Source organism: Colius striatus, chromosome 1 (assembly GCF_028858725.1).
Source record: "Colius striatus isolate bColStr4 chromosome 1, bColStr4.1.hap1, whole genome shotgun sequence".
In the NCBI taxonomy this organism is placed as follows: Eukaryota; Metazoa; Chordata; class Aves; order Coliiformes; family Coliidae; genus Colius; species Colius striatus.
In genome coordinates, this window is record NC_084759.1 from 57,745,694 (window position 1) to 57,758,386 (window position 12,693).

The 12,693-nt window shown below is 36.0% G+C and overlaps 1 protein-coding gene across 1 annotated transcript in view; it reads right to left on the reverse strand.

The window, feature by feature from the left end:
* Positions 1–808: 808 nt before the first annotated feature.
* NALF1 (NALCN channel auxiliary factor 1) overlaps positions 809–12,693 on the reverse strand; it is a 457,665-nt gene continuing 445,780 nt past the window's right edge. Inside the window, exon 3 of the mRNA XM_061988511.1 lies at positions 809–1,104. Within this exon, the coding sequence (XP_061844495.1) occupies positions 809–1,104 (296 nt within the window). The remainder of the gene's footprint in view (positions 1,105–12,693) is intronic.

Genomic DNA, 12,693 nt, shown 5'->3' on the forward strand with positions numbered 1-12,693 from the left:
TTTGTTATATATTTCTTTACATTTTTTAACTGTCCGATCCCACCTTGTAAGGAGAGCACTTATTTGTTCAGCTAAAAGGAACCCCCTTCATGCTCCTTTTGGGTTTGCTCAGTCAACTGGTTTGTGCAACAGTGGCAGAGGCACACTGAAATTGTGTACCCATTCATTGTGATTACACAGACAAAAGCAAATGTATGTTGTCTGCGATTGGAGATGGGAAGGGGAAAGGATGAATGGTTCCCATGGGTAAGAGGACAGTTAGATTTATTTGGGATTTATTGTGGTTGCTTTTTTTTCCCTTTTTTTTTTTTGTTAAATTTTGCTTTGTTGTTCTTTTTGTGGTTTTTGTTGGTTTTTGTAATTTTTTTGTTGTTTTTTTGCTATGTCATGGAATCATAGCAGTCATTCCTCTAATAGAAACTGACAGGACATAAAAGACAGAACTATTAGATGAACACACACAATGACTAGAAATATATTGACAGAGAAAAGACTTAATTTAGCTTTGAGAAACCGTCCCAAAAATAAAATCCTGTATTAACAAGTGCAAAAATCAAACAAAAAAGAAACTCCAAACATTAAAACACAGTGTATAAAATGGTGTGAGAAATTTAAGTCACCATACAGCCTTTTAGTCAATAAAAAGCTGTGTTCATGTGTCCTTGTTTGGGTAGTGGCCCATTATTTTCATTTTACCCAAAAGGTCATTCAAGAAGAGATCTGAGGGTAAAGCACTCAGTCTTTGCTATTTTTTACTGTAGTCATTTGGGCCTGTTTTGTTTCTATCATATAAGATGAATCCTTTCTTTTATTCTTCATTGGTTGAATTATCTTCCAAAGTTGTTATGCCTCCAAAGCCCAGTCCTGTTGAGTTCTGTGCTGCTGAGACTGTAAGTACTGTATGTAAGAGAATTAATACAAGAACACACAGTTTAAGTCTGCTGTTACACAGTCTTGATGCTGATGAAACTGTGAGTGATGTCCTGTGACACATTGTTGAGCCACTTGTTTTTATAGTCCCTTTGGATTGATGATCTGATAATCGTCCCCATCTGACATCACAGCATTCTGGTTCTGCATTGGTTGGATAGTTTTCATAGAGCCCTGTAGGGAAAACACAAGCAAAAGTAAACATCAGGCACAAAAAGATTGTCAGAAATTAGTAGCTCAAAGGAATAGTTTAGTCTAAGTTATCAAACGTACTAATGTGAGACTAATGCCCTCAAAACATTTAACATTTTATATACTTTGCATTGTTGAAGTGATATTCATTATCTAATAGAAAGCAACATCAAAAGATCGTTCCACAGAAGTATGACACTGAGCATGGTTGTGTAAAGAAAAGGCATTAAAAAGTAATTATTGATATTTAAATTATAAGGGTATTTGAATTCTTCCTTTTTGGGAAGGAGCAACAAATGATGAAGCAACAACTAATCAAATTGGTCATTTCCCCAGAATTTGCAAAGGTATTGAAATTATCTCTCATATAATATACCAGTATTATGACTGCCCATGAAACAAGAGGTATTACAAAACACATAACTGATATACTGACAATATAAGTTGTCAAACCAATATGGATCCAAAATCTTCACTGCAACAGATTCCAAATAGAGCTATTAGTCTACTTGTTTATGCTACCTCAGTTGAATTCTTCAGGCTTGACATTCTCTTCAGCAGATCCCAGAGGTGAGAACAATCTTTCTTTGCCACGCAATAAGTGGATGCCTTGAGATTTCTGACTATACATCTAGGCCATTTCTACCTTTGGAATTTTATTGAGTTCCACAGACTGATTTGAGTATGAATTTTTGAATAATTAGAGGAATTCCGTCTTTTTGGGAAATTGTCAATGCTATCTGCATTAATATCTAGGAAAGTAACATAATGAGTATTCTGTTTGCGTCTCATGTATCCTCTTATTTGATAAATTAATGAAATCTAATTAGGCTATTTAACTAATGGTGAAATACAAGAATGTCTGACGTAATGGACAAACATATTTCCTCCACTTAAACTGATGTTAGACTAAATTTTACAGTTAAGAATTATTCTACAATAATGCTAGGTTTTACTAGAAAAAAACCTATCTGTGTTGAAATATTAGAGTAAGGATTTTGAAAGATATAATTGTTATAATTTATTAATTAATTCTTTGAACAAGGACTACTATTTGTTTAAAGTATTACAGTGATTACATTACTTTCAAAAAGCAATATCTAAAAGTTTAAGCATTAAGGCTCTAAGATCCAGGCACCAGGCTGCTTACATTTAAAGAAAAGCAACACATCTGAAAATAAAATAAAACTGAACTCTTTCATTCCTACTTCCATAATATTGAATTGCAACTAAACAAAAAGTGAATTAGATATGCTGAGCATGTTAAAATGCAGATTAAACTTACACTGGCCCTTTTTTACCTAGTTGACTCAACAGTGTACTGTGTTATACATGAGTCCAAGTAAAGTTGCATTTGGTTTTGGATTCAATCAAATTTTTAAAGGTATGGGAATGAGATTGGTTTAGGAAATAAGGTCTTTTTGCCCCTCTTCAGTCAAGTACTTAAGACAATGTACCAATGCTTGAAAATTATTTAATCTCTCACAGATCATCATTGAATGTATTTCATATTTTTAAGAGAAACTATTGCATTTTGGAACTTGTGGACAGTTGTTTAGTGCAGGCATAATAAAGCAGTCTTATTACTAACCGTATTTTCTGAGATTCATCTTTTGTTGTTTGTGTGTGTTGTGTTTTTAACATGTTGACATACACAAAGTCCCTCCCAAACCAAATAGTTTTACTATTTTACTAAAATTATAATAGTTTTACTATATTTTACTATTTTACTTCTGTGACTGTAGTATCTCAAAGTATTAGTGGTAATTCGAGATACAGAGAATGATTAGTGCTTTGATCACTCTGAGGCTTACTTAATATTCAAACTCCATTTCCTACCTTTCTTGTTATAGAAAAACCCAGACTTCTTATATATATGTTAGCAAATCCGATAGATACAAGTTGGCAATCAAAAGGTATTTAAATAGTTCGTATACACTTACTGAATTAAAAATAAATTGAAGGCTACTCCACATTCAAAGCTGCATTGAACTTGTTCCTTATTGCAAAATAACATTTCCTCTTTCTTTCAGTTTAGCCACTTCATTTATATTTTGAATTTACGTTTCCATATTTAAACATCAGTTAACCATAGCAACAATATTCATAAGACCATTGCACAATGTATAGATTAGTCAGTCTGAGCTTTTGCACAGAAATAATAAAATGTCATGATTCTGCTTCACCATGTTCTTGTTTGTAGCTATAAGCATTAGTTTTGAAATTGTAGATCTAATCAGTCAGAAGGTTAAAAACTCATAACATATCAGAAACATTGGAAAGATGGTTACAGCAGCCTTGGAAAATCCAGCAGAAAAAACTTGCTTGTTCGTTTGTCAAAACATTTTTTAAGAACACAGAGTATGGGATAAGAAATGAAAAATATATCTTTACGCACCAAATCACCAGGACTTCCATCCTCTTAGAATCACAGAATGGTAGGGATTGGAAGGGACCTTTAGCTATCATTTAGTCCAATCCCCCTGCTAAAGCAAGTTCACCTCCATCAGGTCACACAGGAATGCGTCCAGGCAGGTTTTGAAAACCTCTAGAGAAGAAGACTCCACACCCTACCTGGGTAGCTTGTGCCAGGGCTCCCTCATCCTTACAGTAATGGAGTTTTTCCTTAAGTGGAACTTTTTGTGTTCCTTTACGCCTTGTCTTGTCACTGGACACTACAGAAAAAAGTATTGACCCATCCTCTTGACATACACCTTTCAAATACTTCTAAGTATTAGTGAGGTCTCCCCTCAGTCTTCTGCAGTCTGAACAGCCCCAGTTCCACAGTTTTTCCTCGTAAGGAAGGTGCTCCAGTCCCCTGATCATCTTGATGGCCCTGTGCTAGACTCTCTCCAGAAGCTCCCTGCCTCTCTTTAGCTGGAGAGCCCAGAATTGGACACAGGACTCCAGATGAGGCCTCATCAGGACAGGAGAACCTCCCTTCTTGATGCACACTTCTTGATGCACCTCAGGATGCCATTGACCTTCTTGGCCAAGAGGGCACATTACTGGCTCATGGTTAGTTTTTTATCAACCAGGACTCCCAGGTCTCTCTCTGCAGAGCTACTCTGCAGCAGGTCAACCCCCAGCCTATACTGGTGCATGGGATTGTTTAAACTTCTGAGACTGACTTACCAGCTCTTACTGTTTTGAAATCTACATTGCATTTTACTTTCCTCTTACAGTTCCCAGATCTGTGTCTCCATTTCATAGCATTCACCAGCAGAAATCTTAGTGCATATGGACAGTCTTTATCTTAATCAAGGATCTAGAATTTGTCAGGATACTTTCTGGTATCAAACCATTCTCCAGACAGACATACAATCACTCATGAAGGTCACGTAATAACTCTGCTTTAATAATAATAACTTTGTAATAACTTTGGTTTGTAACCAGACAGATTTTTTCACATGCAAATAGCATTTTGATGATCAGCACAGCACTTATAGGTGTAGGGAGTGTGTTACTAATGCTGATGCTAGAATTAAGGTTACCTATTTGATTGAGATTATGTTAATGGAAACATAGCTCTGGATAAATACAATGTATCCTGCTCAGCTGAATCATACTGAAAGAAAAAGTAATGACAGTGTGAACATAATTCTCATTTTATACGGAAACAGTTTTGGGAGAAAAGCAGCGAGCTGCAGTATGTTCTTATACAAGAATTAAAATCACAAAAAATCACTATGCAGATATGATCTACTGATCAGCTAGATCACCAGGTAACACAGAGAATGCTCTGGTTTCTACCGGAGCACTTGCGTTTCTTTTACACAGGAATCAGAGGGCAAAAGAGGTAGCTGCGTTTCTACGTCTCACCCCAGCACTGTTAGTATGTATTACACTTGTAGCTGGATCTGGATCCATGGCAGTTGGTTTGGCTTGTCTCACTTCTTGGTTTCTTTGCTACAGAAAGAGTTACGGAGCCACAGAATTCTGCACCAAAAGAAGCTGGTCTGTTTGATATATTTCTTTTCATTGCTGGAAAAGTCGCAGAAATAAAATTGGTCTTATGGTATGGTATGTTTTTTTCTTGATTTTCTTTCCGTAGAACTCTAAACTTTAATCTTTTTTAACACAAATTTCTTTCATTTTGAGAGTCAGATCAAGCTTTTCATGTTTGAAGAAAAGAATGTGAACTAGAAGGAAAAATCAGATATGTGGATGCAATATGTCAGAAGTTTTGAATGCTTCATTTTATTTTGAAGCCCAAAGCAAATAACATCTGCCAAGAGTGATCCATTCAGCAGTGACATCATATATCAGTGAATGCCAACACTCTGCATGACATTTGTCTTTCTGAGGAATTATTTCTGAGACTTCAATATTAACATTTTTCAACTACAGAAGGCAAGAGAACACATTAGGTATTTTATGACTAGATTTCACTTCTAATCTAAAAGCCAGCACTCTTTGATCTTATCCAGATGGTCCTCTGAATTTCTAAATTGCTGTGTCTGTGACACATTATGATGCTTCTGTTTAGACATGTATTTTATAACCTTCATATTATAAAAATAATAAAATGAAATGTAGAAGAAGGCTTAAAGGGAAATAAATTATTATTTAATCAAATAGATGATGCTTAAACTGGTGAATAATGCTGTTTAGCTCTTTGAAAAGGCTAATTATTGTTTCAGACCTTATTCCAATCATTGGAGGAAATCTGGGTTGCTGTATTTTAATTTTGTTTTATTGCTGAATCATAGAATTATAGTATGGTTTGGGTTGGAAGAGACCTTAAACATTATCTACTTCAACCTCTCTGCCATAAGTAGGGACACCTCCCACTAGACCAGGCTGCTCAAACCCCATCCAGCCTGGCCTTGAAGACTTACAGGGATAGTGCATCCACAGCCTCTCTGGGCAACCCCTTACAGTGCCTCACCACCCTCACAGGAAAATAAATTCTTCCTAATATTTGATCTAATATAATATTTAAGATACTTGTGAGTATTTTGGAGAGTTGTTTCTGGAATGTTTTCCTGTGTGTATGTGTCCACATTCAAGAAAAATTCATTGTGTTTCTTCATCATGCATGGATTTTTTTGTTTTCTCTAAAATATGTATAGGACCAGTTTTCTCCTGCTTGTGTAAATCAGTGTTAACACTGCAAAACTCATTGACCTGCTGCAATTCAGAAAAATAAGTAAATAGCTGACTCTCAAAGCTATACGATAAACCTTTCTAGCTCTGCTATGTTGAAATATAAGGTAGAGAACTTTCTTCAAGTAGGCATTTGGCTTTCTCTAGCTCCCTCATTTTACTTCTATTATGTAAAATTTTTAATCAAAAGAATTTACAACTGTAATATGTTAGGAAAGTGTCATACAAGTCTAAGTTCTGTGTTACCACAGAAAGTTCAGGTGTTTTTTTTATAGGAGAACGTTTGCAGCTAATAAACCTGTTCTGATATAGGAAATCATTCTTTGAAAAGTCCCAGTATTTAAGACTAGAAGAGCATGACTCAAAAAGATTAGCTGTTTAGTTGACAGACTCTGATGCAAAACCTTGTTAAATATCCCTTATAAGCAGATCCATAGCTAATAATGACTTAAAGCATGCTTGTCAAACATAAATGGGATTTGTCCCGTTGACTCTGTTAGCGTAATAGTTTGATGTTTTAGGACCTCCTAAAAGGTATAGGCAGGAGACAAATGATACATTATTACAAATTATTTTTAGAGTAAGAATCAAGTATATATATATATAATTATGAGTTTGCCCAGAACAGCATAAAGCATATAAATGCAAAGATTTTCTCTTCTTGAATTGTTCTACAAAGAAAAGATAGACTTTGATCCATTCTATATATATTATATTTTCTCAATGAAATTGCTTTTCAAATTGCACTGAAATCAGGGCATCTGTTTTGAAACAGGCACTCTATAACTAAACTTGTTGGTGAAACCCAGACACACACCTGCCCCTTGAGAGGAAACTGTAGTTTAAAGAATTATTCCCTGTACCTTTGATGAGCTTCATTAGTCAACAGATTCCTTCTACAAATTGGTGAGAATTCTCTGTAATAATTATCACTACACACTTAGAAATATTAGAGTGTACTATGAATCATGACTGTCAATTTTATTTCTGATGAATATCCTTTACTCTAAAGGAGGAGGAGTTTCTGAAGAAGTGTTACTTTGTATGGATCACATAAGCATATGTTATTTGTATTTTCCCAAAATTGATGTGTGGGATAATATTCACACTATGGATTCCAAGCAACTGAGATGTTGATCAGAATACAAATTAGAAGCCTACATTAATATGAACCAAATATAAATGAGCAATTCAAAGCACCTGAATCACATATCCACTCATCTCTCCCCTTACTTTCTCCTACATTGAAAAGTATCAAAAGTCTGTTCAGTATAGAAGAGAAGACAAATTTTATTTGTTTTCTGGTGGAAGAAGACTCATCCTAATGACATCGCTCTTAGAAAGTAGCAGAGGGTGCCATACTGGTTTTGGAAGAAGCTAATGCAACACATCTCTGCCTTATTGCTGCTCACTACATTCCCTTGTTTTCAGTGGAACTTCCATTAAATTCCACAACATCTATGGTAGAGGTGAGCACATGGCTGGAAGTTTTTGCCTGATACTTACTACTGGGTAATGACTCTGTTATGCCACAAAGCACAAAGAGACCATAACTCTTGGTCAATGCAAAGAAAGCCCTTAGCAACACAGATAGTCCTAATTCTATATTCTGAAGTGATCCAGACCTGACAAATGGATAGCAGTTTTGGTACTGTTCTCCCAGAAGCCAGGATAGGCCATGTCTATATTAACAAATAGTTTTGGGCAACAGGAGAAGACCTATATTATGACAGCTAATACTGAGTATCTTGTGCAACTGAAATGCATTTGGTGAGGTTTTACCTCACTCTAGCTCATCTCATTCTAGAGATTCAATGTGAATTACTGCTTGATATGTGCTAGATGTAGTCCTCTAGTTTAGTTTAATCCAAAGGAACCCAGTTGATATCCTCTAAGACATCTTCCCAGTGCATGTCAAACAGCAAGGAATATGAACAGGACTTTGCGCTACTAAACTAGATTGCTAAAGTGGCTGCAACTGCCACTTTGACATTGATGCCATATCCTGACTCATCAGGGAAGTGCCATGTGGGCAAAGGAAAATTAAGAATTTCTCCACTCTCTTTGGACATCTTTACTGCTCTTTTGGTGGAAAATGAACTGCTGTGTTTTCTGGGTCAACCAAATTGTAGGTCTGAATGAATAGTTTTGGCTGTAAAGAAAACATTTATGGTCTCTGCATCCTCTCTCTCTCTCTGTTGAGAGATGGCAGTAAGGTAAACACAAACAGTTGGACCAGTTCCTAGGTCAGCTGGTGGACTACATTACTTTGGAAATCATGGGAAAAGCTGGACTTGTGAATTATTACCAACCTATTCCCAATGCTCTGTACATACAGACATACATCTTTTAGCTTTCTTGTTTTACTTAAACAGCACACGTGAAAGAAATTTTCCACAAGTTACACTCACATTAGTTAAAAAAAAAAAAAAAATATGACTACATCTATGAAAGAAAACAATCCCACTAGTATGCAAGCTGTTTTCATAGGAGTCGCAATTAAAAACCTTTACCTGAAAATTTGCATGGGACACATTCGTTGTCGTTTGCTCTGTGTGTGTATGAATACTCAAATGCTATTATTATCTCCCTTAACTAAGATTCTGTTTTACATAGGCAATTCTAGACATCTGAGCTGCAGAAAGAAAATCTGGAGAAAAACACTGGAAACTTAAATCATATGGATATAAACTCCAAAGATCTAAACCAAAAGCAAACCAGAATGTTCCAGAAGAGTATCTGATGAAAAGACCAACTTCTTTCTCTGTTTCCTAGAAGAAATGGGGGAAGAGTGACAAACAAATTTCTTTCTATCTGTCTGCTTCTACAATCAGAAACTTATTGGGATTCTGATTGTTTTCATTAATTATCCAAGCACTTTCTTTCACACTGCAATTGTCCCACATCCTCCCATGCATTTCCACACAACTAATGTAGCAATCGTTTTCCTTTTCCCACTGTCTACTTTAGTTAGAGGTAATTAAGTAAGACATTCTTAAGCCAGAGCAGCTCTTACTTGTTATACCAGTCCTTCAGGAATTTCCAAGAAGTCATTATTAATTCACATTATAAATTTAATATTTGGTTTTCTGGGTTGGTTTTGGTTTGGTTTTGATTTTTTTTTTTTTAATTTAATGGTGTCATAGATAACAAGACTGACAGATCTATGCTGTTTTCTTATCATATGGATCTTCCAAGGAAGCATAAGACCTTTGTTATTTTTTTTATGGATTGAAGTAATTTTTTTTCTTTTTATACAGCCTCCAACCTTGAGAAAATTATATTGTGAATGAAAAAGAGTTTGTGGTTTCCACGTTCCCTGCCAGTGCTGCCATTCCCCTGCCCTGCCCTGTACATGAAGCTACACCAGCCTCCTACCCAGCTACACATGGAAAACAGCCGGTAATGTTGATATGTACATCCTGCCCCCTGTGCTGTTGTCAACATCAAATAAAACCAGCAATCAGTACTAACCTTTTTCCTGTTACTTGCTTTCCACAGTGTATTGAAATGTTTTACAGAAATCAATCCTCTGTCTTTTCATTAACTTAAATCTCTGCTGGACCTTAGAGGAAACAGTCTGTTACCATGGAGAGGAGGAAGCCCTTATTATAAAACTATTGCTTCTAAAACATTATTAAAGAAGTTAGATTCCACAAATCCTTGATGTTTCTCACAGATAAATCATCTTATAAGCAGAGGGGCTGCTTTTTTTCTCCAGCCAATATTTTAAAATTAACAGTGTTCCTTTGTATAGCCAGCTAGTCTTCTTTCATTAGTTTCATGGGGGAAAAAAAATCACACTGACATAATTCAGTTCCTGCTGGAATTCTTTGAAAATGCAAGTCAAAATTGCAAGAAAGGACCTGTAGCATTTCTCTCCATGGGATACCATAAGAGTCAGGAGCAGCAGAGATGTGCAATCCTAATTTAAATGAGTGACGGGCTGTGGCAAAATGCCATTCATGAGGAATCCCTGAACACAAAGTTTGCTCCTGCTGTGCTTCCTGTAGCAGAGCACAGAGGTAACCAGCTTCACAGTGAACTTCGGTCTAATGGAGACACCAGACAACCAGCTGTAACACCTAAACATCAAATCAAAATACCTCTGACCTGACTCTTTGGGTTTTGCCAATGAATTTCATCCACCCCAAGAAGGGCAGGATCAGTAACCAGAAATGTCAGAATATATCTGCCAGACAGAAGCTCACAGAAAGTGCAGCAGGAGAACAGGTATCTCAAGATGTGGGTGACCTGCTTTCAACTACTTTTCTGCAAAAGAAGTTCAAGTTAATTGTCGAGCCACAAGCTATGCTAAGATAGAATATTTTGTCTGCTGATCAACTCACTGTACTTTGCATGAAATAATCTGTTTTCACTAGGCTGAAGAACAGTGTAATTCTTTAGCCACAAAGCAGATATTAATCTAATTTCTTCCATTGTTTAGTGAGCAGGAAGTGCTCTTACAACCAGTTGGTGATAAATAAGATGGTGACAATGGGTGTGTACTCCAGGAAAAGTTTTGAATTACAGCCTTGTACATTTCCTCAGCATCTTCTCTTCCTCACAGCTGTCTACTGTCAGCATGCTGATTCCTAGGGATCTATACAAAGTCTGTTCTTCTGATGATGAGGGTCTTGACTTGAGAAGACAGAAATTTCAAGCAAATATTTGTGAGTGGACTGCTGAGATGAAATTCAGGGCATCCTGATTTTAAATGTCTGCAATAAGACCTTGGTGAATAACAGCAGCTACAGCAGAGTGCAGCCAGCTTCTGATAGCAGGGAATAGAGAGCTGATCAGGTCCTCAGGTGCAGATGCCTACTTAGGCTAACTCTTAGCTCCAGTGATTACATCAGATCTTCAGTGACTCAAGTGAGAGCTTAGTCACAGAGTTTATGTATAGATAACCACGCTACTAATACCTGCAATAAAAAGAGTTTAATCCTTCCCTAAATCTTCCTTTCATCCCAAACTCTGAAACTGTCAGTAATCTTGGCAAAGTCATCTACTTTGTGTGTTTGAGGAATGAATTTGGACTTGGAGAGACACTGGGAAAATGAAGAAGTGGATTTATATTTCCTAAGAAATTTTCTGAAATAATTACAAAGACAGTTTTGTTTATTGTTTGTTTGTTCTTTGTTATTGTATATGTGTGTAAACGCAGACACAAACGTGTGTATATATTGTATACCTGTTGTAAATAAAAATGTTGTAAATCTCTCACTTCATCTTTTACTGTCCTTTGCTAAAGTGGAAAATAATACTTATTTGCTTACTGTATATGCATATTGTAAGGCTATTAATACTAATGAAATGCATTGAAGTGGACTGTTAAGCACCATTATCTTATTGATGACAGCCAAATTTTAACTCAGCTTACATTTCATTATATTGTCTTTTGCACATGGATGAATATTGCCCAGTCATTTGCAACAAGTTTAATCTTCAAGAAGAAATACAGTAAATATATTGTTCCTAGAACCCACCTACACAGGGTACAAGATGAAGTGACTTGCTACAAAGATGCCTGCCTCTGAGATGGTATAGAACATTTATAGCGTTTTATATTTCACTCTGGTTTTAAGTACCTTATCTCGGGCAAGTCATTTAGTGTCAAGCTTATCCTAATTTAAGATGGAGACTGTCTAATTTCAGGTATTTGGACCAGATTGTCAAATAATCTAAATGCTGAAATACTTTTTTTACCTTTTTCAAGATTCTTGGATGATATTCTAGGCAGCAAAAATCTGCAGATAACATTGATATATGCTGAAATTTTGTGTGAATGACTCCCAGTCAGTCCTGAAAAAAAAGTATCTGAGCTACCTGATATGTACTAAAAGCATTTTCTGCTTACCGTATCCTCTCTGGATCATTCCAGGACAGTGTTTGAAGCAGAATGAAGTGTAAAAGGAACTAAATCATTCTATCAGTCAATGCATAGACCTATATTACCAACATCCTTTAAAACTTAAATGCTCAAGGAGTGTAGCAACATCTAAGAAGAGACCAAAAGATCCATTCTGCACAGGTGAACAAGTAGTTCTTAAAATTCTTCACTAGTGAAATATTTTTCCTTAGACATTTACCTTTCAAGAGCTGCCACAGTTTTGAATGCTGTCTCAGATTTCTCTTTTATCTGACATAAGAATGCAGGTAAAGAGAGATGAATATACTTAAAACTGGACTGGCCTTTCACTTTGTTTTCTGAAAATTCTGTGGCACAGAGCCTTTTTTCTCTTAGTACTGCATGACATGGAACAACAAAAATCTTCCACCAAATTATTAAGTATTAAAAAAACCTGGAAAAAATGTCTTCTAATTTTTTTTCCGTAATGTTAATGGTTGTGTCAAGCTGTAGTTTACATGTGCATTACTAAATCTGTGCTCATATCCTACCATCTTCAACAAATCTTTTTGATGAGGAATCCTTTCAGAATCTTATAGTTAGACCTAATG